The sequence below is a fragment of the Danio rerio genome, chromosome 20, assembly GCF_049306965.1.
Source record: "Danio rerio strain Tuebingen ecotype United States chromosome 20, GRCz12tu, whole genome shotgun sequence".
NCBI lineage: Eukaryota > Metazoa > Chordata > Actinopteri > Cypriniformes > Danionidae > Danio > Danio rerio.
This window is the reverse complement of record NC_133195.1, coordinates 49,700,661-49,717,336: the sequence shown is the minus strand read 5'-3', so window position 1 is coordinate 49,717,336 and position 16,676 is coordinate 49,700,661. Positions and strand designations below refer to the sequence as shown.

At 32.4% G+C, this 16,676-nt stretch overlaps 3 protein-coding genes and 1 long non-coding RNA gene across 15 annotated transcripts in view; 2 read left to right on the top strand and 2 right to left on the bottom strand.

The window, feature by feature from the left end:
• Nucleotides 1–10,723, bottom strand: part of adgrg11 (adhesion G protein-coupled receptor G11) — a 71,889-nt gene extending 61,166 nt beyond the window's left edge. For 2 of the 10 annotated variants that reach the window (XR_012396095.1, XM_073933679.1), the window contains exons 1-2: nucleotides 10,409–10,723; nucleotides 9,738–9,810 (exon numbers count right to left, since the gene is read on the bottom strand). The gene's annotated coding sequence lies outside the window, so the exon portion shown is untranslated. Of the gene's footprint in view, nucleotides 1–437; nucleotides 636–9,737; nucleotides 9,876–10,408 lie in introns of those variants that run through there. The other 8 variants (XM_073933681.1, XM_073933684.1, XM_073933683.1 and 5 more) reach the window with 7 other exon arrangements.
• bmf2 (BCL2 modifying factor 2) lies at nucleotides 543–6,141 on the top strand. 2 transcript variants are annotated; one of them, XM_009294967.5, is made up of 3 exons: nucleotides 543–664; nucleotides 3,040–3,383; nucleotides 5,723–6,141. In XM_009294967.5, exons 2-3 carry the CDS (start codon nucleotides 3,062–3,064, stop codon nucleotides 6,079–6,081), a joined length of 681 nt encoding a protein of 226 aa, XP_009293242.1. In that variant the 5' UTR covers nucleotides 543–664; nucleotides 3,040–3,061; the 3' UTR covers nucleotides 6,082–6,141. The 2 variants fall into 2 exon arrangements, with proteins under 2 accessions (XP_009293242.1, NP_001038938.1); NM_001045473.1 differs by lacking the exon at nucleotides 543–664 and having other exon boundaries at nucleotides 3,062–3,383; nucleotides 5,723–6,093.
• Nucleotides 10,724–14,055: 3,332 nt separating the features above from the next.
• On the top strand, nucleotides 14,056–16,252 carry LOC141379462 (uncharacterized). Its single transcript, XR_012396118.1, has 3 exons — nucleotides 14,056–14,920; nucleotides 15,070–15,539; nucleotides 15,771–16,252. It is a non-coding gene; the product is annotated as an uncharacterized lncRNA (long non-coding RNA).
• The window catches only part of flvcr2b (FLVCR choline and putative heme transporter 2b), a 37,691-nt gene continuing 35,126 nt past the window's right edge, over nucleotides 14,112–16,676 (bottom strand). For both annotated transcript variants that reach the window (XM_021473380.3, XM_021473381.3), the window contains one exon: nucleotides 14,112–14,654. Coding sequence is in view for 1 of the 2 variants with exons in the window: in XM_021473381.3 (XP_021329056.2) it covers nucleotides 14,616–14,654 (39 nt within the window). In the remaining variant the exon portion in view is untranslated. The remainder of the gene's footprint in view (nucleotides 14,655–16,676) is intronic.

The following is a 16,676-nucleotide window of genomic DNA, read 5'->3' as shown; positions in this document are numbered from 1 at the left end:
CATTGGCAGCTAATATTAGATTTTGCAAAGAATACTTTACTGAAATTATATTATTAAGGAGAAAGTCCAAATGTGTGAATATAAAACCAACTTTACCTCATGTTTTAACACTTTCAAAGTTCAAAAAACTTTCATTTTATGAATCACCAAGGACCACATTTTCAGCTAAAACTATTTTTTTATCTTAAAATAAATCTTAAATGGATGTCTTGAGAGTGAGAAAATTAACTTTTCATTTTGGAGTGTACTGTCACTTTAAGACGATTTCGGTCTTATTAAGTTCTTTAAAAGTATCTCAATAAACCTAACATCAAAACGACGACCAATTTAAAACCACTGACACTAATTCCAACACTTTCGATATGACACATCGAGCGAAATGCTGCGTTTGTAGTTAAAATAAGACTGACAGACCCAACACACAAACCCTGACTGACCTTTCCCTCGGGCACCAACAACCCTTCGACTCCCGCCTCTTTAGCGTAATTAGCATATCATCACCTGACGTCAGCCACGTAGGCGTGGTTTTCGGCGGAGGGCGCAGAATGAAAGCGGAGCGAGTCCGTGTTAGTAAATACAAAACCGTGTGAAGACGGAATAAAAGAGCACTGACACAAAAGCGGAATAAATACAGCACTGACAGACACATATTCAAGCTCTGGCGGTGAGTTTCTGTCTTATTTGCTGCAGTTTCATTCTACAAAGCAGGCGTTTGAAAGAACATGTGAGTTTATTAGTAATAAAGAAAGTTTCAGTGATTTTATCTAAAATAAAGTGACTGAAGTGTTAAAGTACAAAATAAAGATCCAAATCTGACATATTCATTTAGATATTTATATTCAATGTAATTTTAACGTCAAATATCATATAAAGAAGTCTCATTTTGTCTTGATATTGTGTTTTTACTACGTTAATTGAGGTAAAGTTGGTTTTATATTCGCACGTTCGTTCAGTGACAACTCGTGACATGCTCCCTATATTGTTTACCATGGTACTTTATATATGAAGTCTGAAATCACATGTAGGTATGACTTAAAACAACATAAGCGCTATTTCATTGACTGAGAACAATGTGTACTTTGATAGTCATTGGCTGCTAATATGATTCCCCTATTCAGAATGTGCAGTTCTCAGCCAAAATTAAATTATTAAGGGGAAAGTCTGAATGTTTGAGTATAAAATTAACTTTACCTCAATTTTATCATGATATAAAATTAACTTTACCTCAATTGTACTATGGTATTACCTCGTGGCATATGTTTTAAATGGTTTGCTTTTAGTATTACCTGCTTAAATGAGCTTAAAATAGTAGTAATAGTGAAATACATCATAAAAATGGCTTATGATGGTATTTTAGACTGGTTAGGATGATCTTTGATTAATCCCCCTCCAATAAACCAGGGTAAACAAGAGTCCATCTAAAACCTCAAACCATCTCAGACTGTTTTATCTGCATAGTTAACAGTGTAATCTTCAATAATCACCTATGATAGTCCATCTATTAACAGAATCATACCTCAGAACTATGCTCGTAATGAGTTTTTTAAATGATTGTTTGTTTTGTTGACTGGAGCGTTTATGCACTGCAAACTAATTAGACATCTGTTCATGTCTGAAAACCCTCTCGAGCAATCTGTAAACTTGACTAATTTGGCTGTAGACGCTCCATTTTATAAACAACTATTCTCATCATGATGGCATCTGCACTAATCTGCTCTGCAACTCTCAGCTGATCAGATTATTCATGAGCAGACTTCATAAGCTGATTTGTTTTGTTATGATAGTGCAGGTTTGAATTGTAGTGCTTTCTGGGAAACAACGACAGCAGACTGAAACCTTCAGCAAAGGCCTGAAACTTCCTCTAGTTTGTTTGAGGCTCCTTTGAAATGTTGGCATTTGACGTTTTTGGTGGTTTTGCTTGTGACCATCTTAGTCATCACTCAGTGCACTTGCCAGAAGTTGCACGTAATCGCTGATCGACTATCAGGTTTTATTTGTTCATTGTTAAATCAAATACAGGGTGTATTTAAGCATCTAAATCAGTCGTAAGCATCTAAATCAGTCATGGTTGTGAAATGTGGGTGAGCTTTTTTAAGGGATTCAGCACTTGCATCAGATCACACACTGATGCGAACTGAAGAAAGAGGAAAAACATTGCTATGTGCACGGTATCAGAAGCAGCAACCAATCATATTGCTGTGCATATTATGGGATGGAAATATAAATATGCCTATTCCCCCATAATTTGGTACAAGTTTATATGCACATGTTGGGAGATAATTAATAAATAGATAATACATTTAAATATTTAATTTTTGTTGCATTGTGTTGCCACATAATATCCAACGTAAACTAGGGTTGGGTGATATTACAAAAATCTCATATCACGATATAAATCATCTCATATCCTGATAATTATATAGTATCATGATATAGTACAATTTCTGTAAATTAAATAATAATACATTAATAATAATTAATTTTAAATTAAATTATTAATTAACAATTTCTTAATAATTTAATGTATAAAATGTCCTCATTCATATGTGATCATCACATTTCTCACTTTATTTAGAACTTCATGGCAAATGTTTGATTAAAAATGTGTGACTAAAATAAATATTAATAAAATATTAAGCACTTTTATTACAAGTCCAACATAAAATAAAAAATATTACTAAGTAAAATGCTAAATGAAAACAAAGCACTTTCAAGATTGCGACTTTCTCACAATGATTTTATTCTGTTTGCATGCCCGTAATGATTTAAAATTGTGCTCATATAAAATATTTAAAGATATTATGTACTTTGTGACAACAAAATAAACAATAGTGCATAATATCAAACAATAGACTTTTACTGTGTTCATTCGATATATATCATCTTATTGCACAGCCCTAATGTGAACCATTGCTACTGATGCCAAATCAGTGAACTACAAACAATAACAGAACCTGTCAAAACTAAACTCTCCATAGACTCATTCTTCATTTAAATCAGAAGCAACGAAACAGTGGAATAATCTGTGATATATTTCAGGGCGGTTTTGCTGACTCCGCCGATGGATGATGAGGAGGATGAACAGCTTCCTCGCTGCTGTGAAACGCCGCTAAGAAACAAGCGCTCAGAGAAGAGAGACGCCCACGGTGGAGACGTGGGACAAACAGCTCACAGACACGCATCCACACAGACTGCTGGCTCTGTCCTCAATTCAGCGAGAGACGCAGATATGGCACCATTCCAGGGCTCACAGAGAGAAGCATCATCTCTTTGCAGAGTTGTGGGTGCTAGGACTGCATTCAGGGCTCCCTGTGGAACTGGGGGCCTTGTGTCACTTACTATGGGCCCCGGAGCCCGGGGTGGGCCAAGAGCACTTTTTCATGGTAGGGAAACACAAAGGGCATCATTTCTATGAGTATGGCATTACAGTTACAGGTCAGAAATATTAAGCTCCCTGAGCTGTTCTAGTTAAGGAAAAGACAAATTTTTCAACACATTTAAATTGAATAGTTTTAGTAAATGAACTGATTTCTTTTATCTTTGCCATAATAACAGTATATAACATTTTATTAGATATTTTTTAAGATACTAGTATTTAGCTTAAAGGCACAGTTAAAGGCTTAACTAGGTAAATCAAGTTAACACGGGATAAAGTTATGGCAATTAGGCAAATCATTGTATAATGATAGTTTGTTGTCAACAAAAAATTGCTTAAGGGGGCTAATAATATTAACCTTAAAATCGTTAAAAAACTAAAAACTGCTTTTAATTTTAGCTGAAATAAAACAAATAAGACTTTCTCCAGAAAAAAAAAATATTATAGGAAATACTGTGAAAAATTCCTTGCTCTGTTACCCATCATTTAGGAAATATTTTAAAATGTCTAAATGTTAGTGTTATATTGTCATCATTATTGTTGTTTTTTAATTATATTAATAAAATATATTCTTTTAGAAATACACATTTGAAATGCATTTTAGAAATTACTTATGAAATGTTATTTTAATGTTATAATATTTGTTTTAGTATTGATTTTATTAGTATTAATAAAATATACCATTTTATAAAGAAATGTTTAAGTGCATTTTAGTAATAACTAATAAAATGTTATTATGTTAATGCAATGTTATATTATTATTATTGTTTTTTATTATTTTTATTAGTGCTGTCAAAAGATTAATCGTGATTAACTGAATCCAAGATAAAAGTTTGTATTTACATAATATATACGTGTATACTGTATATATATATATATATATATATATATATATATATATATATATATATATATATATATATATATATATATATAAATACACTTACATACTGTACTTAATATACTAAATAAATATTCAAATATATATTTATATATAAATTGTATTACATATAAATATTTATGGTGGCATGGTGGCTGATTCAAGTCCCAGCTGGGGCAGTTAGCATTTCTGTGTGGAGTTTGCATGTTCTCCTCGTGTTGGCGTGAGTTTCCACCGGGTGCTCCGGTTTCCCCCACAGTCCAAAGACATGCGGTACAGGTGAATTGAATAAACAAAATTGTCCGTAGTGTACACTCAAAATATTATTTTTTGCCAGTTGTTCATATTATTATTATTTAAATTGAGCAAAATCAACACAATTCTTGATTTTTTTGTGTGGAACCCAACATTGTTTACAGTGTATGAGTGTTTCCCAGTACTGGGTTGCAGCTGGAAGGGCATCCGCTGCGTAAAGCATATTCTGGAATAGTTGGTGGTTCATTCAGCTGTGGTGACCCCTGAAATAGAGACTAAGCCAAATGAAAATGAATGAATAAATATTTATGAATATAAACAAGCACTCTACACAATATAGTCCTGCATATATTCATATACACAAAAACATACACGATACTCACAAACATATTTTGTAAATATGAGCTTTTATTTTGGATGTGATTAATCATTTGTCAGCACTAATTACTATTAATAAAATATACACTTTTAGATCTACTAATTTTAAATGCATGTTATAAATCAGTGTTTTTCCCAACCATTTTCCTGGAGGACCACCAGCTCTGCATATTTACCATGTCTCCTGAACCAAACACACCTGATTCACATCATCCACTTATTAGCAGAGACTGAAAGACTTGTAATGGGTGTGACAGACAAAGGAGACATCCAAAACATGCAATGTTGGTGGTCCTCCAGGAACGTGGTTGAGAAACACTGTGAGAAACTATTATAATTTTAACGCAGTTATATTATTTCTGTGTTTATTACTATAAATAAAATAATTATTTTAGAAATACAACATTTGAAAGCATTTTAGTCCTGACATAATATGTTATTATGTTAATGCAATCTTATATTATTATTGTTTTTATTAGTATTAATAAAATGATGCAAATTTTAAGTGCATTATTTAGTAATGACTAACGTTATGTTATTATAACGTTAATGCAATGTTGATATTTTATATCCATTAATAAAACATTTTTTAGGAATGCAAATTTTAAATGTATTTTCCAAAAGTAGAATATATTTGACAAAATATTACATCATACATAAATAATTATAAATTTATACAAAGCTGATCATTCAATATATTATATATTATTATATTAATTATTATTTATTATATAATATTATATTAAGCTAATATAAAACAATAATAATATATTAATAAACACAATTATAATTTGATACACCAAAATAATGTAAACATTGTTTTAATTTTAAAGGAAACGCTGGATTTCGTGCACACTTCCCTGCGCTGTTCGAACCCGCCCTGGATGGCTTACAAAACGCCGAACAGAGAGAGCAGGACGAAGGCAGACCAGAAGAAAAAGAAGAGGATCGCGACGCAGGGATTAGCGTGGAGGTTCAGATTGGACGTAAATTACGTGAAATGGGGGATCAGTTTCAGCAAGAGCATCTTCAGCTGGTAAGAGTCATTCACATCAGACTGATTCTTTTCTTCAAGGCCGCTGGGTTTCAGATGTGTGTGGTCAGAAACTGGTGGTTTCAGTCACGATGCAAAATGACATCACTGTCTGCTATTTCAGTGTTGAATATGCAAATTCCCAAGAGGGAGCGATGACATCATTGTTGATTTATGCGTCCTGCTTACTTTTAGATTATATTAGATGAAACCAGATACAGGATTTAACCTGCTAGATGATGCTTCACTTAGCATTTTTGGTCAAATTATTAGTTTATTTGAGCAAATAATATAAGAAATATGTTGATAAACTTTTTAAAAATACAATTTTATAATATAATTTCAAACAAAATGGTCGTATGAGACTTTTTATGCTCTTATATATGTCTTTAAATGCCATTTAAAGCTAAATGTTAGTATTATTTGTATATATTAGACTTATTTGCATTCATTCTAGTCTTGTCTTCAATTCAAAGTGACATTAAAGACAAAATCGGAATAATAAACTCACGCCCTCTGCATTACGGTTAAAAGGGGTCTAAATTTAGATTCATCAAGTGTTTAAAAGTAAGAAAGTTCAGCATTTACCCATGCCGGCAGCAGTCGGTGTGTGTTTGTGTGTGTGAGCTCAGAAAGAGGATGTGAAGTGTGTTTATACTGCCGGCTAATTTTAGAGTCTGACTCAATCCCCACGTCAGCAGACATGTGACCACAATCTGAAATGTAGGCTAATGTAACACCTTTAGTAACACTCTAACTGTGTGTATGTGTGTGTGTGTGTGTGTGTGTGTGTGTGTGTGTGTGTTATATGCTGAGCTGCTACAACTTAGTTCATGAATATGCAGATTGCACATGTTATAAAATATGAAATGGCACAAGCTTAGAATACAATGCAAAAACTGAAACTTCATGTTCTCACAAGAGAGCCTAAGGGCTGTTGAATGATTTATAAACCTGAAAGATGACACTTCAATTAAGAATAAATGGGTCAGATAATAAGTTGATCTAACTATGTTAGCTTTAGCTTGCCTTGGGTTAGAGTGGCTGCTTATGCAACTCTGTGCAATAGTACAACTCCCGCCCGCATCTCACTGCTGATTGGTTGCTTTATCTGTCAATCAAGCGGGTTGAAGCTGCGTGTAATAGCGCCATCTTATGGTTGTTCACTGACAGTGAACTAAAAACACGAACTCAACATTGACCCTGTTGACTTTCTTATGGATAGTTCACTCCCAAATTAAATTTAATCACAATTAATTCACCCTCAAATGGTTTGAAACACAAAAGAAAATATTTTGAAGAACAAAGTGAAAATAAAATATCTTCTTTTGTGTTTACCAGATGAAAGAAAGTCAAACTGGTTTGGAACAAGTGAAGGATGAGTAAATGATGACAAGAATTGTACATTTTGGGTGAATTATCCCTTTAATAGACAAATCTGGCTTTATTAATGAATTATTTTTTACTATAATTATTTAAAATTAACTTTTTATAGTGGATGACAGGAGAATTTGATACGGACTAAATCAGGGGTCCGGGACGGCCAGTGTCCTGCATAGTTTAGCTCCAACTTCCTTCAACACACTTGCCTGGAAGTTTAAGTATACCTAGAAAGAGCTTGATTAGCTGGTTCAGGTGTGTTTAATTGGGGCCCTCCAGGACTGAGCTTGGGCACCCCTGGACTACATCAATGCAACCAAAAATCACTGTTTACTCAAAATGAGTCACATTATTTATGGTAAATTGATGTGTATTTTCATTAGGGATGCTCAATATATCGTTTCAGCATCGATATAGAATGTGCAAGTCTGCAATAGTCACATCGCAGGGATCTGCAATGTAGTTAAGATTGTAATTGATCAGATATTACAATTACAACATAGTGGAGTAATTCACATTTTAACTTTAGAGTGAAAGTTTATTATTTGCATTTGTTTTTAAGGCCTGATTGTTAGAGTTTGAATCAAACTTGAGCCATTTGGGCACAATAAATTAAAAGTTTGTAGCTTCAAGATTAATTGAACATTATATAATTACTTTAAAAATGATTCAAAGATGACTCCTTGGATTTACTATTTTTTTTTTAAGTTAAGTGGTTGTAAACTATTTATTTGGGCGGAATTTAAACACAAATTGGGTTGACCATTACTAAATTAAGTTAGTTTGTTTAAAATCAACACATATAAAATTGTTTGCAACAGTTTTGTAGACATCTTTTTTGTGCAATTAAAATGATACAGTGTTAATACAGGGTTTCTGCAAGTTTCACCAAGTTAAATTTAAGACATTTTTTAAGACCATTATGAATGAAATTTTAGACTTTTACTGGGCTAAATGCTAAGGATTTTATTTGAATATCCCAGTTGGAAAAGATCTTCACTTGCCATGTCAAAATATTATTATAATTGAATACAATCACATAAAACAACAACAATAATAATAATAATATATGTAGGCCAGGTCAGTATCTTCAGCTGTAAATAAAAGGAGAAGTTTTAAACAAATGTTACTGTAAGGAAAGTAACTGAGACTGGAATTGCTGGTGATTGTATGGGTGTTAATGGCCAGATTGGGTAGCAATACTTGAACAAAGGAAAATTAAGACCTGTTAAAAAAGATTTAAGCCCTATAACACAGTTTTTCAGTAGATTTAAGACTGTTTAAGGCCTTCAATATAGTTTTTGAAATTTAAGACCCTGCGGATATTGTGATATTATTATTATATTATACAGTGATTATTTAATTTCTGCTTCTGAATACTGTTTGACTCCCCAGAAGATAATAAAACATTGTTTATTTGCATATTTTGTCTGTTGTACTTTTAATTTTTAAATTATATTTAATGCAAATATGCTTCATAGAATCATCCCAATCGATCTTAAATTATGAATTCTTAACAAGCTATTCAAGTGATCTGGTGAAATTGCATTTATATTGCAATATATATATGGCAGTGAATAAAAATATTGTAATGTCAGTTTTTTTTTTCAATATCGTGCAGCCCTAATCTTCATTATAATGCATTCTTTAGGAGATTTAATGCAGTATCTTCATTTGGCTTAAGATAAAATAGATAATTTATGATTCATTAATTTTGGTTATTTTTCTGCAGTTTATTCAAAGCTGCCAGATGACGGGTTATTGAAATTTATTGACAAAAGCAGTGCAACCTAAAACCTCTATTGTCAAGTGGCATTATTAAAGAAACAATTCAATTTGTGTGTATTTTTATAATAATGTCTTCTCTCACTAATTAAATGCATTTCTTTGGTTTACTGACCAAAAAAGTCTACTTCTGATGAATTGTTTTTGATTTATTTTTCTGCAGTTTACTCAAAGGGGCCAAATGGGTTTGTTCCAGCTCATGACGTCGATCTACAACTTCCTTTTTCCCCAAGAGAGACCCCAAAATGCAAGAGCCCACAGATGAGAGCACACAACGCACTTGTTCAGGACCCAATCTGAGTTTTGCATAAAGCTCTGACATGCGCAGATCTGGATTTATGTGACTCAAAAAGAAGGTTGCCGCTGGTCGGAGACTTCTCTCCTTTTTCTGAAGAAGCCATACTCAAAGTGAAGCATTGGTGGAATATTTTCTGCTGGCTGCATATCAGTATGAGCACATTAATATTCTGCCTTATGTTCCCCCCAACGTACATTCACATATGAGTGGATCTCAGATCGGTGAATGCCTTAAAAAAATCCCTCAAAGGAAGGAAGAACTGCTTTAATAGGCAAAGAGCTGTGAGAATACTCAAGGTCTGCACACTGTAATGTGTGTGTTTGAGTATTTGTGGTGATTTAAATACACCTACTGAACCCCGGCACATCCAGAAGACTCCTGGTGAATCATGGCTTGTGCTTGGTTCACCGCTGTTATCCTCAGTCCTATTGAAGGACAGGATGGATAAGAGATGTAATAGGCCAGTAACATGTTTCCGGACACACAAAACCTGAAAAGGTTTGCAGAAAACAACTTGAACATCAGGTTCTACCTGTATATCAATAATGAGCCATTTTCTAGAACAACACGGGGACCGATATGAATTTTGTGATTTCAAGATGCTGAAGATTGTGTTTAGACATCATGAAAACAATTCAATTTACAACAATTCAGAAATATTAGTTTGCCTTAATGAATTCTACTGTCATATATCACACAGACTACATAATGCCATGGTTTCTCTCAGGCACTGAAGTATTACTTTAGAAATCAGTGTTCAAAACATCTTAGTAATTGGTGAAGATCAACTGTGCTCAAAGAGCAATACACCAAATCATCTTCTACAGTTCAACTCAAGCGATAAATGCAATCAAAACCAACAAATCCATAATGAGAACCTATAAGTTCTGTATTAGTATGTATATGTCAATTAATAGTAACTATAAAGAGGTTTATATAAGGCAACTGTAAATGTTTTAAGAGGGAATGCGTCCTCGAAGGGATATTTTGCTCAATTATTATTATTTTTCATCATTTACTCACCTTTTATTTCATTTGAAACATTCCTGTATTTTCGTCAGGTATGGCGTCTTATTTAATTTAGGCGGGAAGTAAAGAAAAGCTGAGGTAATGACGAAAATCGCTTAAAAACATACAAAGCTAATTGGAAAACTTCATTATACATCCGCAAAAAAAATATATGGTGTCTACCCAAGTTTGTAAATGATTAGTTTTTATTTTAACGCGAATTGTCCCTTTAAGCACGAGGACGACGATGAACTCAGATGCATTAGATTTATTTACAGAGCGTCCAGAGAAACGGTTAGCTCGCGCCATCACGTGACCGACTCATGACCTGGCGCGATATGAATATTTAAGAGTTTGTATATGATAAGATATAAAGCGAGGGATTTTATTTTCCATATATATATTTGTAAACTCACAATGTAAAGTGAAAGTATTATAAATATGAGATTTATAATTTAAGTTATTACAGAATAGATATCGTTCCATGCTTTCTTTTGTGGTACAATCTTCTGAGGTGCCTGTACTTTGCGGTTTACAATTTGACATGGTTTGCTTGTGCAATGCATTATCGATAGATTTAATCACATAATGTCGTCTGTATAATGTTATTGGAGACCATGAAGACGGTGTGAATATAATGTAGACCGTCAGAGTCCACATAATTCACATTATTACCATTCCGATATACACTAGCAGTCAAAATATGCAAATGATAAGATTGGTTAATGTTTTAAAAGAAAGAAATTTATTTATTTGATAATAAAAAATAAAGCAAAAACTGTGAAATAGCCTATGATTACAATTATAAATGTTTTGCAATTTCTTTTTAAATATTTGATTTATTCCTGTGATTCAAAGCTGAAGTTTCATCACCATCATAGCTTTTATTTGCAATCGTTTTTAACATTATAAATGTATTAATGATGTAAAAAAAAGCTTAAATATTAGCTTGTACTTTCTTTATTAATTTTAAAATTAATTTAATTTTTTTTTTAATTAAAATGTAAATTTCCACAATACTATGAATCAGGACAAAAGATTTTCAGCACTGATCATTATTAGAAATTTTGTACCATCAATAACTGATCATAAAAGATCATATTACTACGATTTCTGTACGTTCACTGAAGACTGGAGTAATGATGATGAAAATTCAGCTTTAAATCACAGCAATAGGTTAAATTTGAAACTAAATTTAATAACAAAACCTTGTAATAAAATTTTACAGTATTTTTGATCAAATAATTGCAGGTTTGGTGAGCCAAATTAGCTTAAAACATTAACAAAATCTTACTGTTTCTCTGAGTTTCATTGATTTAATTCACAACAAGGGACTTTGTACATTAAAAAACATTCCTCAAGAACGTAAATGTACCCACATTCCCCCAAAGACTCCCTTTTTCCAAAGGTTATAGGCCTACAAACCAATACAAATCATAAACAAAACTTAAATAAACAACAACAGCCAAAAAAAAAAAAAACTATGTTCACAATGTTTATTAAGAAGCCATTTCTTAACATTATAAGAGATTGTTGTATGAAATTTCACTGATGTGATGCTGTGAAATAAAAAAGCAGCTTGACCAAAAGAGGCTTTTTAAAAATACTGCAATAGCTACACCTCAATCCAAACTTTTGACTGCTAGTGTATGAATATACATATATATTCCGATTTCAGCTCATTTTCTCTGGCCAAGGTGATTTTTCCAGTGCTGTGCTGTGCTTGTCCTGTTGTTCTTCTGACAGGTGTGCCTCATGCTTGTGTATTGGTAACAATGACACTTGCAGACAATCAAAACAGCTGAAGGTGCCTTAGAACAGCAGGCCGACGATGAGGATTTGATGCCAACATCTCGAGCACCCAAACAAACAGACAGACAACTGTGGATTATAGGTCACAAATGAACTGGTGAATTTATGAATACCTCCACCTAAACACCAGGGAGCTCAAATAGACTATCAATGAATGAACAATGACGGACAGGAACAGGCTGCTGCCTCATTTATCTGAAATGCCCTTTCAAATGCACTTGTTTCAGAAAAAGAAGTCAAAAGAAAAAAAAAAAAAAGGTCTAAAACGGCAAGCTGTTTTTACTTTTATTTTGGAATGTGTACGGGATGTTAATGCGGATTGTTTTTTTAATTTTGCTACTTGAAATAATTATACAGTTTGATAAATATATGATGAAATGCTGTTATAAAATTGTCAGATAAGATGTCTTTTTTTACCTATATATCACAAATGCTGTCATATAAATGCTGAAACTTTTTCTGCAACCGTCACTGCATTAAAATATTTATGGATACTCATTTGACCTCACTTTGTGATTGTTTTTTACACACACACACACACACACACACACACGCACGCACACGCACACACATGTACAATTTATACATACAGTTTAAGTCAGAATTATTAGCCCCCCCTTAGATTTATCTTTTTTTAAATTTTTCCTTGATGTTTAACAGAGCTAAGAAATTTTCACTGTATGTCTGATATAGTTTTTTCTTCTGGAGAAAGTCTTATTTATTTTATTCTAGCTAGAATAAAAGCAGTTTTTAAAAATAATAATAATAAAAACATTTTTTTAGATCAAAATTATTAGCCCCTTTAAGCAATTTTTTAATAGTCTACAGAACAAACCAAACTTCCCTAATTACCCTAACCTGCCTAGTTAACCTAAATTACCTAGTTAAGCCTTTGAATGTCACTGTAAGCTGTACAGATGTGTCTTGAAAAATATCTAGTCAAATATTATTTACTGTCATCATGGCAAAGATAAAATAAATCAGTAATTAGAAATGAGTTATTAAAACTATTTGGTTTAAAAATGTGTTGAAAAAAAATCTGCTCTCCGATAAACAGAAATTGGGGAACAAATAAACAAGAGACTAATAATTATAAAAGTATTCATATATATATATATATATATATATATATATATATATATATATATATATATATATATATATATATATATATATATTATTCAAATAATTACATAATGAATAACATACTGTATTAATACTATTATATTACACTTACATCATAATTATATAATACAACTATAAATCTATAGTTATAAAATTGTGTTTGTATTTACATTTATGTGCGTAACTACATATTTTATAACTGTAGATTAAGCTACATTATATAATTATAAACAATTAGCTAACATATATAACTATAACACACACACACACACACACACACACACACACACACACACACACATATATATATATATATATATACATACATACATACATACATAAGCTAGTTTTACATATAACAAGTATAATGTACTGTATAACTATGTAAAATTACAAGCTATATTATATAATTATAATTATATACAATTAGCTAACATATATAAATATAACACACACACATATAGATAGATAGATAGATAGATAGATAGATAGATAGATAGATAGATAGATAGATGATAGATAGATAGATAGATAGACACATAGACAGACAGACAGATAGATAGATAAGCTAGTTTTACATATAACAAGTATAATGTACTGTATAACTATGTAAAATTACATAATAAAAACAATACGTTTGCACTATTTTGTGTTATAAAATACTACGTACAAATAGTAACATTAAAAATAGCCTTAAAGTACTCAGTAATTTAATTTTCCACATAGACAGATTGTTTGAGAATATATTCATATATACACACAAAATATAAACAGAAAATGCTTTAAATAATAAATGTGGAGTTTTAGTTTTATTGATTGGAGTTGGTTTAGATGGACTAACATGACTTTAAATGAACTACAACACAGCTGTATCAAACAAAACAATGTTATCATATATCTACTGCATAATACTGATGAATCTCACATACTTAAGGGCTTCATCTTATTATTTTCTTATCTTTTATATAAACGTCTATACAAATTGTGAGAAGAAAAATGTTAAGATGAATAATTTAAATCACCAATTTATAAAAGTTAAAAATTAGAATATATCCTAAAATCTGAGATGATTATTGATCAAGTAAACACAAATGCTCACACAAACAAATACTCAATCAGTCCATGGCAGTTAAAAACGTACAAAACAAAACAAAAACAATCACATATATAGCACAAAGAAAATGTCCAAATCGATTGAAATTCAAGGCCGGTTACAAACTAAAAAAGAAAATGTCACAAGTAATGCTACATGATCCGTTCCATGATCACTGCTTTTTGTTTGGCTTCAAAATCTTGTTTGTGTTGGCGATGTGTCCAAATGGTCCTACAAACACAAAACACAGCATTAGTTGTAATAGATAAGACAGTTAAACAGCGCCCTCTGTTGGCCAACCCGTTTCATGCACACACCGCTGAGTTAGTGGGTTAAAATGAAGGTTAATGTTAATACAACCAAACTACAATGAACACACACACTCAACAAACACACACATGTTGGTATTGGTAGTTTACAGGGGCTCTCCATAGGGTCAAAGTTTTTTTTTTTTAATACAGTAAAAACAGCTTATTATATGGCCTTACCTTAAATATGTTCCTTTAATTACCTTTAGGCCCTCTTTAAGTATGATTTTGAAGTGTTTTGAATTTCCAGTACACAATTTTCTGTTAAATAGACATCTAAAGGCAGACAGCTTGGCTAAGGCAAGACTAAACTTGTTCTGTCAGTAAAAATCTAATAGACGTCTGTCTAATGGACATCTTAATGTTGACAGCTTGGCTAAAACAAGGCCAAACTTAGGCTGTCAGTGCAAATCTAACTTGCGTCTAATAGACATCTAAATGTAGACAGCTTGGTTAAAACAAGACTAAACTTGGTCCGACAGTGAAAATCTAATAGACATCTAATAGAAATCTAAATGTGGACAGCTTGGCTAAAACAAGACTAAACTTGGGCTGACAGTGAAAATCCAATAGACGTCTAATAGATATCTAAACGTAGACAGCTTGGCTAAAACAAGACTATACTTGGTCTGTCAGTGAAAATTTAATAGACGTCTAATAGATATCTAAATGTAGACAGCTTGGCTAAAGCAAAACTAATGTTGAGCTGTCAGTGAAAATCTAATAGACGTCTGTCTAATGGACATCTAAATGTAGACAGCTTGGCTAAAACAAGGCCAAACTTAGGCTGTCAGTTCAAATCTAACTTGCGTCTAATAGACATCTAAATGTGGACAGCTTGGTTAAAACAACACTAAACTTGGTCCGACAGTGAAAATCTAATAGACATCTAATAGAAATCTAAATGTGGACAGCTTGGCTAAAACAAGACTAAACTTGGGCTGACAGTGAAAATCCAATAGACGTCTAATAGATATCTAAACGTAGACAGCTTGGCTAAAACAAGACTATACTTGGTCTGTCAGTGAAAATCTAATAGACGTCTAATAGATATCTAAACGTAGACAGCTTGGCTAAAACAAGACTATACTTGGTCTGTCAGTGAAAATCTAATAGACGTCTAATAGATATCTAAATGTAGACAGCTTGGCTAAAACAAGACTATACTTGGTCTGTCAGTGAAAAGCTAATAGACGTCTAATAGATATCTAAATGTGGACAGCTTGGCTAAAACAAGACTATACTTGGTCTGTCAGTGAAAAGCTAATAGACGTCTAATAGATATCTAAATGTGGACAGCTTGGCTAAAACAAGACTATACTTGGTCTGTCAGTGAAAATCTAATAGACGTCTAATAGACATCTAAACGTGGACAGCTTGGCTAAAACAAGACTATACTTGGTCTGTCAGTGAAAATCTAATAGACGTCTAATAGACATCTAAACGTGGACAGCTTGGCTAAAACAAGACTATACTTGGTGCTTCAGTGAAAATCTAATAGACGTCTAATAGATATCTAAATGTAGACAGCTTGGCTAAAGCAAAACTAATGTTGAGCTGTCAGTGAAAATCTAATAGACGTCTGTCTAATGGACATCTAAATGTGGACAGCTTGGCTAAAACAAGGCCAAACTTAGGCTGTCAGTGCATATCTAACTTGCGTCTAATAGACATCTAAATGTGGACAGCTTGGCTAAAACAAGACTAAACTTGGTCTGACAGTGAAAATCTAATAGACATCTAATAGAAATCTAAATGTGGACAGCTTGGCTAAAACAAGACTAAACTTGGTCTGTCAGTGGAAATCTAATAGACGTTTATTATATATCTAAACATAGACAGCTTGGCTAAAACAAGGCTAAACTTGGTCTGTCAGTGAAAAGCTAATAGACGTCTAATAGAAATCTAAATGTGGACAGCTTGGCTAAAACAAGACTATACTTGG